Source organism: Perissodus microlepis, chromosome 1, assembly GCF_051167445.1.
Source record: "Perissodus microlepis isolate ML-2025 ecotype Zambia chromosome 1, ASM5116744v1, whole genome shotgun sequence".
Taxonomy (NCBI): domain Eukaryota; kingdom Metazoa; phylum Chordata; class Actinopteri; order Cichliformes; family Cichlidae; genus Perissodus; species Perissodus microlepis.
Window position 1 is genome coordinate 31053772 of NC_140461.1, and position 25474 is coordinate 31079245.

General features: G+C 39.3%; 1 protein-coding gene across 1 annotated transcript; it reads left to right on the plus strand.

Annotated features, from left to right (window-relative positions):
* The first annotated feature begins 6330 nt into the window (after positions 1-6330).
* On the plus strand, positions 6331-24529 carry lingo1b (leucine rich repeat and Ig domain containing 1b). The gene is made up of 2 exons (XM_084949400.1): positions 6331-6662; positions 21011-24529. Exons 1-2 carry the CDS (start codon positions 6651-6653, stop codon positions 22868-22870), a joined length of 1872 nt encoding a protein of 623 aa, XP_084805526.1. The 5' UTR covers positions 6331-6650; the 3' UTR covers positions 22871-24529.
* The last annotated feature ends 945 nt before the right edge of the window (positions 24530-25474 follow it).

A 25474-nucleotide genomic window follows, 5' to 3' on the forward strand; every position in this document is an offset into this window, starting at 1 on the left:
GATCCCCTTGATTTATAAAGGCACTGGCATTTTTAAATATATACTCAGTTGTTTTCACAGCTAATGTTAGTTGAAATCAATTTTCTCAGCTAATCATACCTGAAAAAGAAACCCTGCGTATCTCCTGTGATTATGGATATTACTTGTGTACACAAACCATTCACGCCCATCATATTAACATATTAAGAGCAATATGTTTTGGGATGTGGGTCGTTATATATGTCGTTATATAAAAAGACAAATGTCTTTTGGTTTTCATTTTAGTCCTTGTAGATGACTCATTGATTGTACCACTAACTTAATGAGAGGCTGCTATAAATTAAATCAAGCTGTGGCCTGTGTGATTTACAGTACCTTGTTTAGTGAGTCACTGTGGATTTTGCTATGATAATGGTTTGCAGTTTATCATAATGATTTGATAAACCATAAAGAAAAAGCAGAAGGATAATGGGAAATATTGTTCCTGTGGGAAGATTCACATCAGCTGTGTTACTTGGATGCTTTAACCTGGACGCTCTCTACCGTGATGCTTTCACAATCCCCACCCAGCTATTTATTCTGATCATTAGTCCTCAGTATATATGTTCCCCGATCAAAAATGCAAGCTAATGACAAATTTACTCTCATGGCCTTTGCGGCAACGCTGTGACAACCCTCATCAAACAGAAATGTGTCACATCCACTGAGTTCAAAATGCATCCATCTATGCAGACAAACTGTCAGAGCTAAAAAATGTTCTGCTGATCTTATAAAGACAACGGAATGTTTAATGCGCGCAAACCTTAAGTGATAAAGCGGACTCTTTATTGATCGTCACTTTGTATTTGACTGTCTTGAGAAACGCTTAATTGAACACTGGGAAACATTAGCCTCCTTACTTCATGCATATGTGACTGCCAATCATCCGTCTTCCTTTTATAGTGGTGCATCGTTGCCATTCTTCACACATTCTTAGTCACCATCTGTCAAAAAATGAATAATTGAGCATAATATCTTCTGCTGTTTAACATTTGCTTTACTTGTAGACTGACATTCCTTCGAGGGGTTGTCCTTGTGGGTTTTTTTTTATCTGTGCTTTGATACTATTAATGAACCACAATGAGAGGAGCTGCACTGGTGTTGTAAGCAGGTCAGATTTGTGTTCTGTAATGTGCGTTTATGCACTGATTGAACAGTTAGTCCTACTCCTACTCTGCAGCTCTGCACTCATATGTTGGCACATGTCTGTTAACGACATTTTATTCACCAGCATTTACTTAGCAACCTGACTCGTTCTGCTGGGAAAATGTGACTTTCAAATTTATGTCCACTAGCATCATCGCTATCAGCTGCTGATTTCAGCATGTCACTATTCCAGTTTTGTAGAAAATAAACATGAATGTGATGATGAGGAATAACCTAAAACAACAAGATTCTCACAAAAAGTGTCAGGTTTCCTCTTCTGTAATTTCTTATGGCATGTGTTTAAAGATAACGGTGACTTTAATTCCAAGAATTAAAAGTAGGTAAGTAGTAAGTAAATAAAGGTAAGTAATTATTAAAAGTAATTAAAGACATGTAATTAACCCATGTTCTAAACTGCCCTTTAAAAGAATGTTGGTATCACTTTAAAAACAAGTGTTTTGCCACATCTAACTTATGCTGAAAGATTTTGTTGATGACTAAAAAGCTCTGCATTACAAAACTGACATGATTGATGTGGTATTGGTGCAGAGCTGCTTATTTACACACCATCAAACATGAAACAAGAGTAGCATTCATTCTCAGTCATGCACCTGACCACTTAGCAAGTGCTGGCACCGTGTCCACTCTCTTCTAACGTTTTCTGTAGGGTAAGAATGATAGACGTTTACGTCAGCAGGATAAAATATCACCTCGCTAGCTATACAGTCAATTAGCTTATCAAAGGTTAATAATGAGTTAAGTATTACCCCAGATTTTTTTTGGCAAACGGTTGAAGGCTTTTAATGGTCACGATGATGAGGATGGGGAAGCTAAATATGCCAAACTCTGACTGGCTCTCATTAAAGCTTGGGAGAAAGTCTTTGATGTTTTCAGACTCAGTCACTTCAGTCAATATTAGAAGTAAATATCCCTCCTGCTGTTTCTATTGGATGCTTCTTGTATATTAATTTGTGCGCGCGCGCACACACACACACACGCACACACACACACACACACACACACACACACACACACACACACACACATATATATATATAAAAAAACACAGCTTTAAAGCTGCAAACAGAGGATGCCTGTTTCTTCTCTCAGGCCTCACATTTAACTTCTTGTTCACTGAGGCTCAGCGTTTAACTCATGGCCTACCACTTCCTAATCATCATGACTGAACATGACATAAATGAGTCAGTGTGACTCTTAAGGCGTTCAGGCTTCCACATATGCGGCACTGATTGCTAGCAGCAGAAGTCTCTTCACAGCTGACCACTCACGCTCTCTGAATAACTTGGTCCCTCGTTAGGATGTGATAGTTTTCCAGCAGAGGGAAACTTGGGGGCAAGCTGCTGCATGCATTTGGAGACCTTGTTGCGTAGGTCTAAAAATGCATCTGCACAGTCGTCATGATTTGGCATTAAATCCTCACTAATAAGTCTAATTGGAGAAAACTACCCTCAAACACTTTTAACACCAACCGACAGTTATTTTTTATTGCATTATGTCATTGACTGGAGATGTAATAAAAATGTAGACTAAGTTATGTCACATTGACCTATTTCCAGTGATTGCTATAAATTTATAAACTACTTCAGCTCTTACAAGATGAAATTGGAAAAAAGAAATCCCCTCCTTCTTCATGTTGAAATGTGTTAACAAGATATTCCTCTTTTATGGCTGTTAAAAAAAAGAAGACTGTGTGATATTAATATCAATGCAAATAGCAGCCCGGATTCCCAAAATGTTCCGCCACCTAAGTGTTGATGCAATGAAACTTAATTACTCCTCTTAAATGAAACATTAACAACAATCCCAGATTTTTTTACGGCTTTGTGGTATGGCTCAGGAGGAGGCAGTTAACTTGTAATTGGATGAGAAGTAGAGAGAGCCTTCCAGGTTGTATTTTCACCGTGTTTTGTAGATTTACCCATTCGATCATGCATGTGTAATGTACTGACAAGTGCTCGTCTTTACACGTAGCATAGTGTTACAAACAAATTGACAACAAAATGCTGCAGATGTGTGGAACTAGTTTTAAATGCAACTCAAGAATAATGTCTTTCATAAGTATTTTATTAACAAACTGACAATAGTGTCTCTAAGAGCATGTTTATGCAAATATAGTAGCATGAAAGCACAGATTTCATAGTTGTATTCAGTGATTCCCTTATTTGCAAAAACACATTATATCATTTTCTTATTGCCGCTGTAGCTTTTATGGTAAAGTCAACTATTTAACATGCTCATGCACAAACCCCAGAGCCCACAAAGCCTTGGCGCATGTGTTTACAAGCTTACAGCACAGCGGTTTTGTGTTTCTACGCAGTATCCACACAGTTTGTGAATTAAATATGCAGGGTTAAAAAGCATCAGCTCATCACTTTGCAACAAGCCCTCAGAGACAGAGCTGAGTCCTGCACTACTGTTGGTATTTTGGCCAAAATGTGAAATGTAGATCATCTAACACCTAGACTCAAGAAAAGAAGGTCGGTGACACTCATTACAAAAGTGAAAATCGCAAAACAGTGTGGGAAAGAAAATCATGATCATCACACTGGTTCAAAAGCGAATCTTTGGACTCACTGATCGCTGAAGTGTTATCCTAAAACAGCATCTGTCCAATCGGCAACCAAAGGCATAGCAGACCTGTACTTACACACATACTGAAGCAAACGGTGCTTCTTGTAGAAACAGCTTGAAAGGTGGTCTTTTTTCAGGTTTACCAAAAATAAAAGCACCAGAACAAAAGTGTACTATGGCAACACTGGTTGGTCCTCATAGTGCAGAAAAAGCTGTTTCTTTAGTAACACTGAAAGTGAAAGAATACTGTTCACAAGGTATCCAAGCTTCCAAGCTGCTATGTTCATGGATGTTGACTTTTTGCCAGGAACCTGCAGCTTTGGCCTCAGTCTTTTAGCACAACATTGTGCATACAGACATCAAACCATGTCAACACCCCAATTTTACTGGGTTAACAAATTCAGTCAACTAAAGACCCTATTAAATTAAACAGCTAGCTGACTGTAGCAAATCAAGTCTACCATCACTAAACATCCTGACAGTTATTGTCCTCCATTTGAAATAAAGAACCCATTTTTTCTCTGCAAAAATATCAGTTTCAACTGTGCAATCTGCCACAGTTATCACTGTTAACTTAAGGTAACTTAAGGTAAAGCTTGAAAGATGTAGCAGTATTAAGGGTGGGGTTTAAGCAAATGGCCACTGGTTTATCCCTACCCTCCTTAGGGAACCGGCCAGTCTGCCAGGCAACACCACAGACAGACTCTAATGCAACTGCAAGCTAAAGGAAAGCAATGGCAACATTTTTTCCTACGAAATTAATGTGCTGCCAACAGACGGTAGTACAGCCAAGTAGCTCATACAGTAACTTTGTGTCCTGCATCCCTTTAGAAGGACATTGCATTTATACAGATATTAATTTGTGTAGCAGAATCCTCTAATCACACACACATCTCTCTCTCTCTCTCTCTCTCTCTGTATATATACATATATATATATATATATATACACACACACACATATACATATATATATGTGTATATATATATATATATATATATATATATATATATATATATATATATATATATATACACAAAATTATTTTATTGTCTCAGGAACACTACCGTCTCTCACTAATTATAGGCTGTGAGCAACACAGTTCTTCTGCTAGGAGACAAGAATTCATAGCAGCATTGAATAGAAATGCAGATGTCATCAATCAGCTGTCCAATCTTTTTTTAAGTGGCCATAGTGGGTGTCACACTGATCAAACTATAAAAAAAAAAAGAAATTCATTCACCCTCCCTCCATGTCTGGTGGCTCTTATCCCAGATGTCCTCCAAATTTCTTCAGCACCACCTTTCATTTGGTTTTATTTCTTATATGGGACATAAGTCATTTCTTTTAGATTAGCTGCTAGTTGGCAAAATGAGCCATAAATTTATTTTATGTTGTATTGGTGCGGAGTGCGTCGCCTTTTCCAACTGTCTAAATAATTCTCTCTCCCTTCCGTATGCTTTATTGTACAGCCGAGATGTACCACCGTTGGCTGTCTACAGCTCCGTGTACCGCTGTTTGTCTAACAGATTTAAAGCAAAAGGGAGGTTGAGGCTCTGTTTTGAATCCACCGGCTGGCTAGGGTGGTGTCCTCATGTGTGCGTGGGCTCTCTTGGGTAATTTGCCTGCTTCCCACAGTCCAAAAACATGTTAGGGTTAACTGGTCGTTCTAAATCAGCCATAGGTGTGAACGTGAGTGCGAATCTCTGTGTTAGCACTTGCGACCTGTTCAGGATGTACAGTGACAGCTAGGATGGGCTCCAGCCTGACCCGAACAGAAAATTCAAGTATCTGAATGGAAACTATATCCTTTTCATACAGAATCAATGTATACAATAAATCATAAGTCTCCTTTTCTAACACTTACAGCATTTGTCACACGGTTCATTCAGTAGGAGCCCTTCATGTCCACCACCACTCCACTAAATCCTGAGCCTTCTAATCTCCCGTAAACACTCCCTGACTGTGGAGCCTCCTTGGCACTGCCAGCATGTGTGTTCCAGCTCCATATACCCATTAGCACCGTTAAGCCGCTGCTTCTTACCCCCAACTCTCAGTGCTCACAGCAAAGGTGAGTTTGTCTGATGATTACCTCACTTTGCATTGTGGGTGGCAATAATCCTCGACTTTGGCAAGGAATCCTGAAAACAGAAACTTATCCATCCCTATCCTCAAAAGTCTTAAGTTGCCTGTCATTACAGGAGAGATTTGCATATACTGCTAAAAATGAACTCCTATGTCCCTGTATTTTTTCCCCTCCTCCCCTTCATAACCAAAGCCTTCCTTTCCCCCATTATTTTCATCCATATTTTTAAATATATATTTTAACACTTCTCCCTCTCCAGCCTCCTCTTCTGTCACTACTACTCTGAATTTCTGCCTCTCACGCACCACCCTGTAATTCAGTTAACCAGATCATTCCGATCGTTCCATAAATAGGAAAAGTACGGTAAACAAAAATCAAAAGGAGATGCTGCCAGTGCAATCAGAGAACATTTCTCTCCATTTCTTTTCAACTCCCCTCGCTGCCTGTGCTCTGAGCCTCTCATTCTCCCAGAGCACTGCAGCTCCTCCTTCCACCTCTCTCATCAGCTGCCCCTCCCTCTTCCTCTCTGTCTCTGCTAGGTGCAGCATGTATGTGAGCGTGTGTGAGCCAGCAGAGCTGCCTGTGTGTTTACATGTCAGCCTATCAGTGCTGCCGGATTTAGCGCATCTGGAGAGGACGGAGGCATTTTCTCAAATGCCCCACAGACAAGGGATTCACATCTCGGCATATATCCCTCTTTCCCATTTGAATCTAGCCTGTCTTGAATCCTGCATCCCTGTCTCCATGCTTTTGGAGGCATTTTGAATTTCCTTGGCAACATGGAGCTGCCTGAATTAGAATTCTCTGCATGACAGTCCTGGTAAGTACTCTGTCTCTATGGTGGGCTTTGAGCACTGAGTCATTGGATCAGATTTATTATGGTGCAGTGGTGGGGCCAGAGGATCGCCAGGGAGCAAATTAATGTCAAGAATAAAACTGTGTATCATATGCAAATGTGGTGGGGGATATAAAGAATAAGAATTTTACTCTTAGGAGAACTCCAATTGTTATTTGTGCTTTGTCATTCAGATGGATTTCATTTTGCTGTTTTTCTGTTCAATCTGGGTTTGTACTGAGGGAACACACACACATATGGTGTGTGCTTATAACATCTCACTGTTCAATATGAAGCTCAGATATCTCCCATGGTGTGTGTATATGAATGTGTAGTGCACACTGAACACATTATACTCTGAGAGTTTGGATGGATCCATAAAAAAACAAAACCCCAAATCCAACTCACATGTCCTGGCTTCCTGGCTCTTTAGAGCACAAATAAAGGTGTGAATCTGAGCAATAGAGTGTGTGTTGTGCTCTGCCAGGTTGGTTTCTTGCTGCTTCCTAGTCTGCTCATTTGCATTCGTGTTCCTTCAAATGCCAATAAACTCATCCAGACTGACACTTACACATTCTCGGCAGCAGTTTGCTGTTGGCCATTTCCAGTGGCAAAAGAGGGATCCTATGCAGGTGCTTGATTTGCCACAGGTTACATTCAGCAGATGGATGGCAGGCAGTGTTGATGGAGAGGGTGGGCGTGGGATATGTGTGTGTGTGTGCGTGTGTGTGTGTGTGTGTGGGGGGGGGGTGACTTTGATAGATTATTTATGCAGGTCAAATGAACGATCGCTCGGTTTTAATTTTTATTGCCTGTTATATTTGCATCTTCGTAATCATGGCTGCAACGCTTCAGCAGGCAGACAGCAATGGTATGGGGGGGGGGGAACTCTTCCTCTCTGTTCTCAACAGTGCTAACAACCTCTCCAAGCCACAGACCCCCGACAATCTCTGAGTGATGGGCTGATAGGCTCTGCTCTTCACGTCAACATTTTATGAGCTAGACAAAGCTTTTAATTGGGTCCCTGTAATCAGGTTAGAGTGGCTGATTTGACTCTCTACTTTTGAGGTTGGGGGGGGGTTGATATTTATGCTTGTCACTGTGTGCACGTCCGCAGCTTCAAAGTATTCAAGCCTAATTTGATGAAGTGAAATAAGCGAGGCACGTTTAGGACTGAGATGTCTGATTATAGCTGGTGAACAGCTGGGTGATTGAATCTGTCACTGCTATTGTTCACACAGTTATTCAGCAATCCACGCCACATATTGTCAGTATCAGCTTGTTTTGTTTGCCAGAGTATGTAACTCTGTGTGACTGTGCTGTGAAATACACAGATTGCGTATCATATACGCTTACATTCTATCTGTATAGCAACACTTTAGTATTGTCCTGGATTCCAGTGAAATTAACAGTGATTGACAAATTTGCACATTTCAGAACTTTTTTGTAATACCTCAGTGCCTAAATTGTGAAGCCCAGATATGAAACAGCTGTAACTGTTAACTCTGTAGGCACCTGCGTGTGTCAGACTTGCTATTCAAACCATCTGAGTAATGGCCCAGGCTTTAATGAGAGACTCAATATTTCAGCCATAAAAAAATGGCAACACGACAAACCAGTGGAAGCCAGTGGCACTGAAATAATGTGTGCTTCTTTTCAAATTAGATGCTAGCTAAGCATCCAAAGCAACAGTTAAAGCAGAAAACAATTAGCTGCTTCCTTCGCTTTAGGAGTCTAAAAAGATAAGGCACCAGAAAGACATTTCCAGACAGTTTCCTTACTAAGTGAAAAAAAACCTTTTTTTTACTAGGATGGTGAACATGGAAGGACTATGACATGACTAAAAAAACAATACGACTGCAGGCAAACCTCTTTGTAACTAAATAATAAGGATTTGATGTTGGTTGCAAGGGATAATAATGTGACACCAATCCTCAAATCAGTAACTATTTTAAGCATTGTTTACAGTGCAGCTGCCATTAACAGGTTGTATTGATCAGATCAGTCATTTCATTTAGTTGTTCATATTAACTGTAAACTACATTCCTGTCTCTGAGCGTTAAAGGCAGCAACAGAGTACCTGACAGATGTATGCATGCATATGACTTAATAGGTGAAAAGACACATAGGCTCTGAGATGCTCGTAGCTCTATCACAGCCACAGGGAACTTGGATTTACTGAGCAGGGTACATTCAGTAGATATTTAAAATGATTGGTATGAGATCAAAAAATGTGGATAGAATTTTTGGATCTTCTTCTCAAACTTGCAATGTTACTCTGTGTATCAATGCATTCACAGAATTGTTATAATTGAAACATGATGCATGCACAAAAAGGACTCTAATCTTGCTTTATGGTGACATCTCAATAAAAACACAATAAAGTGCTACCAAGAAACAATGCTTCTAAAATTCTCCAGCATTATCTGATTTACTTCTAACTGGCAAAATAGCTGGCCGGATTCCTTTCAGGGGCGATGATTTAGTGAGTGAATGAAGCACTACCACACTGGTCATGCAGAAGGGTGGATAGAGTAGATGGTGGAATCCAACACCTTGACTCCGGGGACCACGGTTTGGATTAGTTTTAGCCAACAAAGGCACTTCGGTTGCAGTGAAGTCAGAGGCAAACAAGCCAAAATAATCATTTAGACCTACAAGTTGGCATATTTTATTGGTAATATGTGTAAATGTTTTCAGGGGAACATGTTACTGATCTGCAGCACCTCCTTAAAATTATGATCTCATACAAGTAAACAGCTTCAAGGGAGAGATATCTTATGTTTGTTTGCGATCCACAACAAATACATGTGTAATGAGCATATTTTCTTCTTTTCCGACTATTTCTCCTTCCCAGGCAGCTACTGATATATTAGATTGGGCAGTACTGGCTACCCTTACAACCCATAAAATTGCCTTAATAAAGACAAGAGCAGCACACATGCTACAATCTGCTCCATTCCAAACAAAATATAACCCAATAAGCACAATCAAAGAGACTCTGCTTTTTCACACTGCTTTGTTCCACGTTATCACATGCTTAATAATCTGCGATGTAGTCATGTGTATATAATCCTGAAAACAGCTATTTTTCTGACAGTAAGATCAAGAGCAGATCATCAAAGCTAAGCTGTTTTTTGTGTAGTGAATTTACAGTTTTCCCCATTTCAAATAAAATACTAAAGAAGCTGAGAAAACATATGTAGGATAAAGTTACAACTAAGCTATATTTGCAAGAACATTCAAAAGGGACCATTATGATTAAGTGAATGCCACAAATGGCCTCACACTTCGTGAATGGTTACATTTTTATTTAAAGCCTCTGTATGGTCACTGATGCCTCATTTCTTTCTGATCTTTGATACTGGGTTCAAACGAAAGCCTGTTTCACTACAACTAAAATCAGGGCACTCCTCCACATAACAGTTCATTTGTGATGTCCCAGAAAACAGCCAGAAAACATCTAGGGTGTTACTATTAAAACATTTTCTAAAGCAAGATCTGTGGTGAATGAAGATGCTGCTGCATAATGGGCACCATCAGCTACACTGAAAACTAAATTGCAGAAGTGATTGGGGTGAAGACTGTCAGACTACGTGTTTATACAGTGTCTGCTGGATGGAGAGGTGACAGACAAAGGCAGATCTCTCACAGGATAGTCAAATTTGCGTTCTACAAATATATTCAGAAGGTCACAGTTCTGCTGCTCTGCAGCAGCCTTCCTCATTTAAATTTGATAATAACAGCTTTATGCAAAATATGAGCCAGTCAGTCAGGGGCTAGTAGGATGGAGAACGGAGGTTGTTTCATCTTCTTGCATATTGGCAGCCTCAAGCCCAAGTATAACATGGCTTACAACGATATGAAGTCGGGAATTAATGGAATTGATCACAGAGAAAATCTTTCTCGTCTGAAACCAGTTGTCTTTTTTCCTACATTGTAAACAGGACAGTGGATTACTGATCTATATTTCTGTAATCTTAGAATTGTAAGGACTAGGGCAGTGAAGAGATAAGCCTCTGGAATCTTAAGGCACTCTAACTTCATATTTGTACTGTATCCACTTGCCCAAGTGATTTTGTGAGAAAATCTCTCAAAATCTCTCATTGTGCCTTCTATGATGGCCTATAAGAGGCTTGTCTGCTGTAAAATGCCTTTAGCATGGCACCTAGCCCTTTCTTTTCAGTTTCATCCCAAACATCTTATATTCCCAAATGGTGGGTAGGGGATAAAGGTTTGTGTAATTTCGAGCTCATGCTACTTGACTTTCAGGATGAATGGGTGTTAATGAAGAAAGAACCTCTTTTGTAGTACTACTGTTAGACTGCCGCTGAGCCAAGAAACCCATCTGCATGGCAATACCATGTAATAGGTTAAGTATATTCTAGATTTCTTTCCTGGAAAGGATCTTTTTTTAAAATCAGCCTTCGCTGTGGATCTCGCTGATTTTGCTATTAAGCCAGAAAAAGTCAAACAAGATGTGATTAGCTCTTAACGTTATTAAATAATCAGTTGTGAGACCAAAAATGAAATTAGCAATTAAAATAATGTGATAAAAAATATAAGGAAAATGTCTTTAAGTAGCAAATTAAATCTCTCTTAAATGACATTTTCCATATTAGCACAAAATCAAATGACACTGTAAAATGAGAACCAACAGCGCTGTATGCAGCTTTCATTCTCTTTCAGTTAATTGTATTGGTTCATCAGCCTGTCTGCCTGTGTCCCTCTGGCTCTCACTGGCCTGCCCGTAAAGCTGTAGGCAGCTGTTCACAGCTCTAAAGCTTCTAGCACAGAAGTTCCCAGACACTGATTTTAAGGTACCTGACCAGAGTATCATTTGGAGAGTAGAGTGCTGGGTAAAGCCAGTCAGACATATAGGTACCCAAAGACACTCATTAAAAAAGGGCAAGCCAACTCCAGGATGAAGGTACGTAATGGACCATTTAGAAAAATCCAAGTAAAGAATCCAAATGCATACAGAATGAGTAAGTAACCATGGGTCAGCCTTGGGCAATGTGGTATTGGCTCACATTACTCATAGGAACACCAAAGTACTTGAAGGCTCTTGAGCTATGACTTTTTGTTTTCAAGTCTACTTTCTGAATCCAATGGCTGCTTCAGATAGCAGCTTTATTTATAACTGACCGTAAACTAGCAATTCTGCAAAACAGTTTTTTTTGTTTTGTTTTGTTTTTCAAAAAAAGCAAAATTCAAATCAACCCCTCTAGCAATTGCAGTGTTGGAAGTTAATATATTACATTTCCGCCTGGTCTCATGGATATGGAGAAATGAGCTGTTATGTTTTTTGGTGTCAGTGAACATGATTTTGTAAGCAATCCATTTCAAAAGGAAACATTTCGCGACAGGCCCATCAACACAGCATCATGAGTCAACATGCCAACCAAAAATACAAAGTTTTACAAAATGTGACAATTGCTGTATTTTAAGCCCTGTTTTATTCTAAAACTAACCAAATGGTAATTTTTGATGTCTAACACTAACCAAAACATTTCACAACATGTGAAATGTTTGATTTGAACTTGGATTGCCTAAAGTCAAGAAAACTTGCTCCTCTATCATCAGCCTTCAGCATGCAAATCCATATTTTTTCTTGCCTTGTAATCAGTACATACTGCATGAGGGTGGACTGATGAAAAATCATTTTAAAGGACACAATATAATGTAGGAAAATCAATAGATTAAAGGAACTCACAAACTGCTGTGAGACTAGGGTGTACAATAACAGTTGATTACAATTCTGTGTATTTATGATTGCCATCCCGATCTCATGTTTTATGTCTTTAATCAGCTATTTCAAATGAAATTCTAAATCTATATCATGTGTTTCAGCCAAGTCATTTTTTCCATAACCAATCATGACCCAGTTATTTTTAGTTTTCCTATAAACAGCCCTGCTCCCTTCTTGTACACACTCTAGTGTAGGAGTTCAACATTTTGGGAAATGTCTAATGGTAATATTTAAAAGCAAAGTCTGACACCACTGTTGCGATATCAGTCAGATTAATGCAAACCTTGAGGTTAACAGAAACCAAGACAGTAAAATTTAAGCTTTTATTCACACATACCTCAAATAAAAGTCATGCTTGAATAAAAGCATGAAAAAAAGCTTTTATTCAAGCATGACTGACACCCACATGTTTCAGCAGGAGTCTTCTTCAGGGTGTGACGTGTAGGTGGAGGTTCAGAACTGAGCGCTTTAGATTTCCCTTTTTGCACATACCTCCAAGCCTGGACTCCAACCAGTAGCTCCTAAATGAAAATAAACAGAACTGAACTCTAATCATTAGTGCTTGTTACACTGTGATGTGTCAAAATGCGGTCTGTGGGGGGCTCAAGTCATGTAATTTCATGGGTTCAAATCGGCATTAAGCCGAAAGTGGTTTTATATAAAAATTACCTGGCTTGATTCATTATCAAGAAAATACTGGTACCAGTAGACAAAATAGTCTTTATCCGTGGGTGTTTAACATAAAGAAAGGGTCCACTGAATAGGGTTCACTAAGATCAAAAGTGATAAGGTTAGTCTCATCCACTGACCACACAGGAGATGACAGAGCCCTTATAGATGATTACTTCCAGACCTGCAGTGTAGTGGATGAGCATTTGCAACAATGCAATTTATGCAAACTTGCTACTGGCCATAACCCTTGGGGTGCCTTTGAGCATAGTGGTGGTCCTGATGAGGTGCTTCAAGGGGCATCCCTTGAAGCAGTAAAGCATACATGATCAAAAGCACCACGCATCAAAGTGAGCACTGTTAAAAGACTGCATGAATTATTGGTTTATTGTGCTGCAAATGGAAAGGTAAATGTTTGCTTTTAGTTTTAGGCTCTCATACTATGTCTGATTTGAGCCAAGTGATGACACAAACAGGATTTAGAAGTGCGTATGTATTAAATATATATTTATTGGCTTGCGACCAACACTACAAGCCACGGTCTGGATAAATTCTGTGTTGGTCAGAGTGTAGTAAAGGTACCCCACAATAGACAGAGTTGGATGGAAAGCCTAGACATCGTTATTTTCTGTTCTATTAGGCACAGTTGCTGGTAGAGAACATGCTGCTGTGATCGCTTTATGTCCCTTGCCATCTTTAAGGCCATTAATCTACAGTGTCACCTGTCAAACTGAAAATTACTGTATTCGTCATGAATGCTTAAGTGTCAGTCCCTGTTCGAATTTGCTGGAGAAACACATTTAGGTTTTAGACTAGTATAAAGGACCCAGAATAAAATCCAAAATTCCACGAAAGTACTCCACGAAACCAGTTGGCTGAGAAAAAGTTCCAGGTGTTACTGTCATGTATTTTGCAGTTGTTTGACTTCTTATTACTTGTTATGATGGATTATGGGGTAGATCTGGAGTAGTGTAGGTCCCTTTGGAACTTTTAAGTATCACTGCAAGGACTTTTTGCTTTGGGTTTAGCAAGCAGTGGGTGATTTACTGTGCATTACAAAGACATAAAATTGGCTCAGGTTAATACATACTCTAAATACACTTTACTTTTTGCATGAACCGTTGCCTGGAAAAGTTTTGTGCATTTTGATGTCATGCTCAGTGATCACTATAATTACCTAAACTCCTCCTGGGACAGTCTTTTACCAAAATTTAGCACAGGGGTGAACGTCTTCATTGAAGCAACTTCTGAGGCAAAAATGCCTTTCTGCATGAAAATCTGAGACCGAGGGTACACTTCTGTCAAAAATAGAAAGCTCGAGTTTGCTGACCTAGGTGTGTTTCTGCATGTCAACAAGGGTAGTTCCCATGCAGTGAACTATTTTGTCGTTCTTTAAGCATTTTTTCCTGGCATGGTGGATAATCAGGCTATGCAGTTTCTTTTTAGGTTTGCAGGGAGTGTTACCTTTGACTTTCCGTGGGGGATTTGTTTTCACAGGATATCTCGTATCTGACTCCTTCTGGAGGATGCTGATTATTTGGCAACATTTACTCTAAAATACTTTTGAGATGTTTATGCTCACCCAGCAAGTATTTCTTCTAATATTATTGCTGGTCAATGAATATCATGTCAGGCTCAGTGCTATAAGCGTATGCTTCCATTTAAACATTCCCATGCTAATCATGAATCACTGAACTTTGGGCTATGTGTAAACTGATTAATTTAAATTAATTGTAATTCATTTTGATTTTGTTATACAATTAATGACAGAACAATCTTTGGTCTCGATAATTAAAGTATGCAACAGAACACAGAAGGTATCACAAACTGAACTGCAGGTGAAGTTCACACTCCTAAAATACATCTCTGGATAGTCTGCTTTTATCTCCCACAAACACTTCACTTCCACGTAGCCCATAAGGTTATCTTATTTATTTGCTTTTTTGGTGTCTAAATGTTTGCTTTCAATTTATTGTCAGTTGAACACAAACGCGCCAGTGGAGGCAATCTTTATTTCTTAATCCTATGTGTTTATTTTATTGCTTCTGAGCTGTAGCTTTTTCCTTTTATTCTTGCTGTTCTTTAAACAATTGCAGAATAGCAAAAGTTGTTTGGGATATGTTTGCCACTAAACAAGTTATATATAAAAAGGATGCTAATAAGCAGATTGTTCACAGCAGTAATAAGCAGAATCAAAGCTACAGGTCAACAGTAAAACACTGTTAAGAACACGCACTGAAAAATGAGAGCTGAACAAGATAAATTATGTTTAATTTTAAAATAAACAAAAGTCTTTATTTGGCTTAACTAAATACAGTTTTACATGAGTATGGTTAGAATAAAAGTATATCAAACTTTCACAGAAGAGGACATAAACTCTAATTTAATCACAGTTTCAAACACTTCTACAAAAATGGATCAATAAACAGCACTTCTCTGCTATGTTGAAAATATAGACACGTCAGCCGTGTCCATAATGCAGGTGCATCAATAAGTGCAAAAAGCAAAATCATCTATTATATTAAGGAATTTAGTCTACAAACTCAAGCTGGTGATTCAAGATGGCAGAAAAAAAAGAAAGAAACTCGAGCAGTCCAAGACTACACACAGATCTTTCTTATAAGCGTATCCTTATGGATAAGTTAAGATAGCAGCGAGCTGGAGATAGTTAACCACCACCAAACCTGCATCCAGGTTAGTTAGAGATATTTTGTTGAGAATATACAGACACACACACTCAGAGCCACTATCCAGGATGAAACAACAAAAATCCATGAGTACATCAGTAAGATGGCAACAACTGATCATGTGCTTAGTATCTCAGGCAGCAGAAACCTGAGAAAGAAGAGGAGCAAAAAGAGGAACCATCATGCAAGGAGAGGCCCCTACACAGCATGTACCAGTGGCAGATAGAAGAAGTGGCTGTTGTTAAAAATCCTACCAATAACACTGTCAGTCTGCCCCAGGGCAGCTGTGGCTACAACTGTAGCCTCCACCAGTGTGTGAATGTGAGAGTGAATGAATAGTGGAATTGTAAAGTGCTTTGAGGGCCCCGAAAAGCGCTATATAAATGCGATCCATTATTATTATCATTATTATTAATAATACCAAAGTTAAAATGAAAGACATCAGAGAGGCACCGATTATGCACCCAATATGGCAAAATGTCTCTCTAAAATGTGAACTGTACACAAATGCAGAAGTTGCAGTAAGCTGAAGTAACAACAGAGGGAGATATTTTATTTCAAGCCAACATAAAATATTAAGGGATAGCGTTTGAACAGACATTACTAACACATTTACATGTATATACATATTAGCCAACCAGCTTAATCGTTTCTGGCGATTAAGGACACTGGAATGTACTGTCTTTGTGGCTGTAAATATATTATCTCCCCCGATATTATATTCTGCATTCGTGTCCGTTTCACATTTTTAAGAGGCAAACTGTGAAATGGACATGGTGGACTGGCATGTCCATTACATAGTTTGCCGTGATACTGGGACAGAAGCATCATGGAAGCACAGAAACAAGCTCTAGGCACAAGAACGATAGCGGCTGCGGTCTACCACACCAAGCTAAATCTCAGGTGTAGGCTGTGCAAAAATGATCCTGAGACTATCCAGCATAAAACAGCAGGGTTTAAGGTGCTAGCAGGCCGGGCATAGATGGAACACCATGACCAAGTGGTTGGTATAGTATACAGGAAGATCTGTGCCGAGTATGCCCTGGAAGTCCTAGGCCTCCTAGGGTGGTTGAGCATGATCGAGCTAAGAGTTTGTGGGAGTTCCAAATAGAGACAAACTGACCGGACATAGTAGTGCTGAACAAGCAGAGGAAGAAGGCTGTAGTGATAGATGCAGCTCCAGAAGAGTGCAGTCCTAGGAACAGCAAAGACACTCCACAGGATCCTCAAGCTCTCGTTGAAGACCCAAGCTTATATACTTAAGGATTAGAAACATGGAAACAAACTAGCAAATCTAGCCAAATATGTTGATGCTACAACTGACAGTATTTTACCCACCTCTAAAGAAGAAAAAAAGTAGAACAGGTTTAATAACCTTTCTATTTAAAACACTGAAGCATCCTTTCAATGTAAATACTACAACAGACCTTCTAACATTATGCCACACAATAGGTACTTAACAATAACTAAAAACAGCTAAAGGGCATGTATGCACTGATGCATATAGGTCATTTGTCTGTATGCTACTTGGAGACATTCAGTGACCCATTAGCAGTGCACACATTTCTCTCAGTTTTCCCTATATCAAACCACACAGCACCACAAGAGAGGAGATGCAGCGATTCAAGGCAACAAGAGACTAATGGTGAGCCCAGACATGCTTTTGAGAGAAGACTGTGACAGGGTGAGAGGTCCGCAGAGAAAAATGCAAGCAGTCATAAAAGGGCAGAAGAGAAAAGGCTTGTCCACTCATATTCTCCTCCTACACAATGCTTTCAAAAAAAGAATGGAAATAATCAGGGTCACGACAAAGACTATGTGAAATAGTAGATCAAGGGATAAAATTCTCTCAAAGGAGAGAGTATTTTTTTAAAGCTCACGCTAACATGTAAAGACTATAAACTACAAACAAGGATTGCAGATGAGAGCTTATTTCCCAGCTTTTGTTTCCAGAGTTCCAGCTCAAGGTCAAAACGAGGTGGTGATACAGTGAGTAGATATGGACTGTAAGGCCAGATTACACAGATAGTACCCTTGCCCTTACTACACGCTGAATCATAAATTATGCATGATACTCTGGTTAAAAAGTAAGAAAAAAAACACCGCTGCATTCAAGCGTGCTTGTTTTCGATCAGCAGCGACATCGGCATACCTCATCTTCATTCATATTCTCAACAAGATTAAAATCATATTTGGGGCCAAACAGATAATCGCGTTATGTCTTGATAATATTTCACTACAATCTGAGGTTTAGAAATTGACACAGTGGATCAAAGTTAAACATGTGCTTACATTATAAATGGGATTTGGGGGTTTAAATGCAGTGCACTGTAACTTGTCCATATTAGAACATATTTTGCCAACTTTTTGTAAGAGGCTACGTGCAGTCAATTTGTAAATGCAAGTAATAAGTGTCCATTCTGTCTAGAGATTAACCTATTTTCATTTCATTTATTTATTTATTACTTACAGCTGTTGCCAATATCAGTTTTTAGTAATTAAGACCAATAACTGATGTTTTTGCTGCAAAATATTACAGTCTTGTCAAAATGTTGAATAACAGAAAGCCCAAATTAATTCATTTTGACTTTATAGCAGAAACGAGACTAATAATGATTACTTCAGCTGGATATGTGCATGCTGTGCTAACCTGAAGAAGTGTCACTTTTCAGCAAATTGCCACTCCTTATGTCCTTTTGTCTGTGCTTCTCTATGTTTTCTTCAAATATTTAGTCAGTTTATCAGCAATTATAGCTGTGAATGATCATGTATGTTTAAAGCTTGCAAAATTCACATGATGGAACATGTGATGGAAGCGGTTATGTTAATTGATTTGTTCCGCATCTCTTCCTAAATGACTAAACTATGGCAGAAGAAACGTGAGACTTCCAGCATACTAAGACTTATCTCTTCTTATCTAGCGGAAACATTTGTTTTTCTTCTTGATCATTTACTGTTCTGATGCTTGTATTGCCATTAAACACCATGTTTTAAACCAGTGGTCCCCAACCTTTTTTGCGCCACGGGCTGGTTTATGTCTGACAATATTTTCACGAACCAGCCTTTAAGGTGTCGCAGATAAATACAACAAAATAAAATCAGTACCGGTACCAAAATAAGGAAGATTTATTCATAACACACGGGAAAAGACCAAGGGAAACCGAGTTGACGGTAAAAAATAATAATGATAAAAACTGATAAAAACCCTGAAAACCATAAATTTCACACCCGAGCCTCAACTCTCATGGCCCGGTACCAAACGACTCATGGAGCCGGGCGATCGTGGCTCAAGAGTTGGGAGTTCGCTTGTAATCGTAAGGTTGCCGGTTCGAGCCCCGGCTTGGACAGTCTCGGTCGTTGTGTCCTTGGGCAAGACACTTCACCCGTTGCCCACTGGTGGTGGTCAGTGTCCGGCAGCCTCGCCTCTGTCAGTGCGCCCCAGGGTGGCTGTGGCTACAATGTAGCTTGCCATCACCAGTGTGTGAATGGGTGGATGACTGGTTGTGTAAAGCGCTTTGGGGTCCTTAGGGACTAGAAAAGCGCTGTACATTTGTGAAGCCTACCTTCACTTGCTCTAGTCTGTGCTCTTTGCCCTTAGCCATCTGTAGTGAAAGGCTATTATTTGGGATTCGTAACCAATCAAACAGAACACAGAGCGGTGACTGCAGAAAGAGGCGACTGCACGAAAGCCACTTTAAACAAATTCACTTTATCAAGAATAGTTTTTTAACAGCATAATAGCGGGAAAAAAATATGAATATCAGATCTGATAATTGGATGACCTCTATTTCTGACAGCATGTTTTTCCCTCTTTTTTTTCTTTCTTTTTTACAAATCCCCATACATGCTGGACTGGCGCCCATAGCGTCTGACATAAGCAGCCAGCAGAATGAACAGTTCTGGAGGAAGTGAAAATGGAGGCTGCAATTATTTTCCCATTGGAACTACTCAGACCACAATCCAAGCCGCCTCAGATCCATGATTTTAATTAAATAAGAGGTGCAATTTGTATTGCTACACTGAAAAAAGAGCTTCAATAAAAAGTTGAATGTGTTTTTTTTTTTTTTTAAACTGTAACTGCCTGTTAAGCTAGTCGGGCAGGTCCCAAAATTCACTGCATAGAAAATCTGAAGCATTTTCATATTACATTGTTCTGTGGTAAATGGCTTAGAGAACAGGATCTGGAACGCTTATTCATCTTCCACATCTTATGACAACATGATGAATATTAAGACACAGACTATTAACCTCTCATAATGAACTATCATACTTTTTGAGAAGAAAAAAAACCCCACAAAGATATTTCTCTTTAATCATTTGATAATCATGTGAAATTTTATTTCCTACTTCAAATGTATTAGAGTATACTACTACTTTAGGCACTTAGATGCTTTTTCTTCCCCATTCAAATATAAGGGATTAATTATCAACCAAAACAGAGGTGAGGCCACCAATGAAATGAAATGACAAAATCACTTTGGATGAGACTCTTTGAAGATTGTATCCCACAGATAGAGCTGTGACTTAAATTGTGTGATTGATGTGAGAAGTAGAGCTTGAAAGTTTTACCAAGTTAAAGTGCCCCTGAGTCAAAATCAAATAAGGGTTTAAAGTCCTCTGACAATCCTCCTCTCTCTATCTATTACCACTTGGCAGCAATCTCTGTTTTATATCACTTCAAGGTCAACAGCTTAGCAACAGCATGGGATGTTTGGGGGAGCCATTTAAAGATGTACCACAGCATTTTTGTCTGATTTTAAAAAAAATGTGTCTATGTGGAGAGACAACGTGTCACTGATATTTGCAGTAATTGTCTTCGGCGCACTCTGAAGACAGAAGCACAGCAGGATTGTTACACTGTGTGACCAAGCCCTTTTATTGATTGGATAATTCCATTACTTGTGAGGAAAGTCACTATAATGAAATTATACGCAAGGAAAAGGGGGTAGGCGGCTTATATCTTTGTGAAGCTGTGCAGATAAAATCATACAAGTGAAACTGTGATTTCCACTGACTTTGCAAAAAGGAGACAAAATATGCCCCACATAGTGTGAATGGGATTTCAACACTTCTTTTTCTATATAGGAAAACATTTCAGTGCTACTGTGCTTTCTTTATTTTTAATGAAAAGTTGATAATTACTATAAGACAAATGTAAACTTATGCAAATACACATACCTTTTTAATTCCTAAAATCCATCTCCCCCCCCCCCATGTTTCTACAGGTAAGCAGTAGGATGGTGTTTGGAGAGGCAGGAGGGCACAGCTACTTGGTGGCGTGCTGGCAGCCCATCCTGTTCCTGATGCTGGGCACCGTCCTTTCTGGCTCCACCACTGGTTGCCCTTCCAGATGTGACTGCAACGCTCAGGAGCGTTCAGTCGTGTGCCATCGACGGAGACTAGCAAGTCTTCCTGAGGGCATCCCCACTGAAACAAAGCTGTTAGACCTCAGCAAGAACCGCCTGAAGACCCTGGGGCCTGAGGAGTTCATTAATTATCCTCAGCTGGAGGAACTGCAACTTAACGAAAACGCAATTTCTTCTATTGAGCCTGGGGCTTTTGGCAACCTCATGAACCTTCGGACGCTTGGTTTGCGCAACAATGAGCTAAAGCTTATTCAGCTTGGGGTGTTCACAGGCCTGAACAACCTCACCCAGCTGGATATAAGTGAGAACAAAATTGTCATTCTGCTCGATTATATGTTCCAGGAGTTGTACAACCTGAGGGCTTTGGAAGTTGGTGACAATGACCTCGTTTTTATCTCACCCCGATCATTTCACGGACTCAGCAACCTTGAAAGTCTCAATATTGAGGGATACAATCTGGCCTCAGTGCCCACTGATGCCCTTAGCCATTTGCATAACCTGTTGTCACTTCGATTACGCTATCTCAACGTCACTGTCATAAGGGATTACTCCTTTAAGAGGCTATATCGACTAAGAGTACTGGAGATATCTCACATGCCTTCTCTGGATACCATGACCCCAAAATGCTTATTCGGACTCAATCTCACTTCACTATCCATCACAAATTGTAATCTTACCGTCATCCCCTACCAAGCTATCAGTCACCTGAGATATCTTCGTTTTCTCAATTTGTCTTTCAATCCCATTCGCACTGTGGAAGGGAACCAGCTGTTCAATCTACAGAAGCTCCAGGCTTTTCATTTGGCTGGTGGAAAATTAGTTGCCATCGAGCCCTACTCCTTCAAAGGCCTCAACCACCTCCGTGTACTCAATGTATCCAGCAATGCCTTGAGCACTCTGGAGGAGTCTGTTTTTCACTCAGTTGGAAACCTGGAGACACTGGCATTGTATGACAACCCACTGGCCTGCGACTGTCGTTTGCTCTGGGTCTTCCGTCGGCGATGGAGGCTAAACTTCAACAGGCAACAGCCCATGTGTGCTTCACCAGAGGTTGTGCAAGGAAAAGAGTTTAAGGATTTTCCAGACATACTCCCTCCTGACTATTTCAACTGCAAAAAATCAAAGATCAAGGATTACAAGGTTCAAGAAAGCCACGTAGACGAAGGAACTACAGTTAATTTTGCTTGCCAGGCCGAGGGTGATCCAGTTCCTGTGATAATGTGGCTGTCCCCGAAAAAGGAATACATCACTACCAAAACGATGAGGTCAAGACTTTCTGTCTCTAATGACGGTACTTTGGAGGTGCGTTACGCCCAAATCCAGGACAATGGCACTTACACGTGCATTGCAAGCAATGCGGCAGGCAACGACACCAAAGCTGCTCACCTTTTTGTGCATAGCTACTCCCCGAATTGGCCCCACCAACCAAACAAGACATTTGCCTTCATTTCCAACCAGCCTAGTGATGAAGGTGCTAATGTGACCCGGGCCACAGTTCCATTTCCATTTGATGTAAAGACACTTATTATTGCAACCACCATGGGATTTATCTCTTTCCTTGGAGTGGTCCTCTTCTGTCTTGTAATATTGTTCCTCTGGAGTAGAGGGAAAGACAATACAAAGTCAAGTATAGAGGCTGAATATGTGCCACGTAAAGAGGAAACAGAGGAGGCCAGCCCAACTGAGGCACCAGTGCAGTTCAACATGAAAATCATGTGAACCTCAAAAGGACATCATGTAAGCTTACAAACTGCAGTCGAGATGCATAATATACTTGCTTCAAATATGTACTCTCTTTATGAGCGATAGAAATTGCACAGCAGAAACGCATCTTGACTATATACCCTAGACTTTTTTCTTTTTTTTTTACTTCAGGGACTGAATCTTTCAAAACAAAAAACGTGTTGAATTTGAAATATTCTAATTTCTGTAAATTTGTATTGGCAATACGCAATCAGTATGTTAACATGCACTCATTAATTTTGTGTGTCTAACAAAATTGAGGCAATATTTTAAACAAAGCACATGGACTACAGTTTACAAGATAGAGGGATTACTATCTGGAAGGATTGGGAGATTAACCTGCAGGTCCTTCTATCAGCAGAAAAAGGACTTGTTGTTAGCATCTTGCTCCTGTTTGCTGATTTCTGCTTTCATGGATAAACAAAGCACAGTAACCCATTATTAGAGCCCAGGTTCTGCTTCTTACAGGGCAAAGTTGAAAGCTGCTTCCTTTTGTCCCATCACTAGCAGCTGACAAGTAAGACATGGATATTTTTAATTTTAGAGATCCAGAAAAAACAGAAGAAAGTGAGAATAGTTAACACTGCTAAATTTGACAGATAAAGAAGCAAGTCATTTTTACACACAGTAAGTATTAAAAAAATCAGAAGGTCATATCAGGACAAATTACAACGTAATTTTACCAGAAAGCACATTTTTGCATCCTGTTTCTCTGAAATTTAAACATCATTAAGAATCAGTTGGCAGGTTAGAGACAGAGGAAATAAGTGTTCTTCACCACATGCTGTGTGTCAGTGAACTGTGGCCTTTTAACTTTTTTCCAAAATCATTAATTTGTGTTTTGAAGTTTTTTCTGTGTTCTCTGCTATGTTTTTCCTTTAGAAGCCACGTCTAAACACTTCAAATGCTAGGCTGCGTCGCAATGAAACGTCACAGACAAGTCATTTTTGTGAACTGGCTCATTTTTACTGTGTCAGAAAGTTTCAATACCTGGTGTGTTTCCTTTACCAGGTGATGGTCAAATTAGAAGTGTGCATGTTAACACACTGAATAAGAAAAATAAGCCACAGTTTGTGCTCCTTTCAGCCAATAAAAGGAAGTTTGTCATTAAATGTATTGACTTGTTGTGGTATACATATTTTTTCCTGTATTTTATTCTTCCTTGTACATTACGCTATGGCACAATATGAATGCTTTTGATGGCTGGGTTTTGAACATATTAAAATCTAAAGAGCAGATTAAATAACCAGTTTTTAATTTAACTAAACTGAAAAAGAAGGGTATTTGACGACTGTCTTCACATTATTCTAGTAACAATTTATCATCAAATGTTAAAAAGCTTAAGAGTCATGAGCACTTGATCCAAGTCCTGAGATTTTATTGTCACCTTAGATATGAAAAGGGGTGGCATTATTAATTTGTTGCCTTAAGTACCCATTTTCCAACATTCAACTGAACAATACTCAGTATTTTGGTACAAAATGGAGTTTTATGCCTCATAAGGATTTTACATTGTCTAATTACGTTCACAGTTGACGTCTGCTCTGAAGATAATGTGTTCATTAACTCTTAATATACTTGACTGAACAGATGGACAGATGGAAATTCTATTAAAATAAAGAACATTTTATACTATGGAGTGTTTATTTTATCCTCATGTACTATAAATGAATTCAAATGAGTTATATCTTATGCTACAAACAATCTTTACAGAGTCTCTGTAGGAGGCACACAGTAGAGCACACTTTTAGATAATAGAATACAACTTCATTTTTAGGTGTTTGATGTTGGTGGGTGCCAAAAGCCCATAAAATCTTACAGTGCATTAAGAACTAGTGCCATATCACTAGTCTTCGGCTAGTGATATGAGATAGACATGGTATATGTAATTGTGCACTGCTAATTAAAAGGCATGCCACAGCAAGATCATGTTTAAAATGGGATACCCTATTAAACCATGGTATTCAATTTCTGTCATCCTAGCTCACTCTCTTCAAGCAGACTTTTGCCTTTTTGAACTTCATGCTAAGGTTTACTGTTAGCATGAATATGCGGCAAAGTTCCAAGTCATACGATGCACAGCTACATGAAGCGCACTGAAGAAGTTTACTTTGATCAAAAGTTGCAGTTCTAAATGTTAAGCCGGTCATATTTTTTTCTTTGTATAAGCAGTCATGAGCAATTTTTGATGATTGATAGTCATCACGACAGATGCCCAAAACAGAAATTTATATGAGTGTCAGTTTGACAGAACATTAAACTCAAAACCTGAAAACATCAAGTTTTGTCCGATCTGATCAAAATGACAACCACTTCAAAGTCCACAAGCATCTTTTGTTTGCTCGTGGAGGGGTTAGTAAAAAAATACAGTGGTTTAAATTGATAATGACATGAAATAAAAATTCCACTCATGTGATGCATCTTCAAAAATTTAAAGAGGGTATGTGCTTTATTCATTTATGATCAGAATGATATCCAGGCACATGTAAAAATTCAGACAGAGGTGCTAAAGGCTACTGAGTAGAGTGATACTTTCTGAAGAACTGAGAGTGGTAACAAACTGAACTCTAACTCTAACTT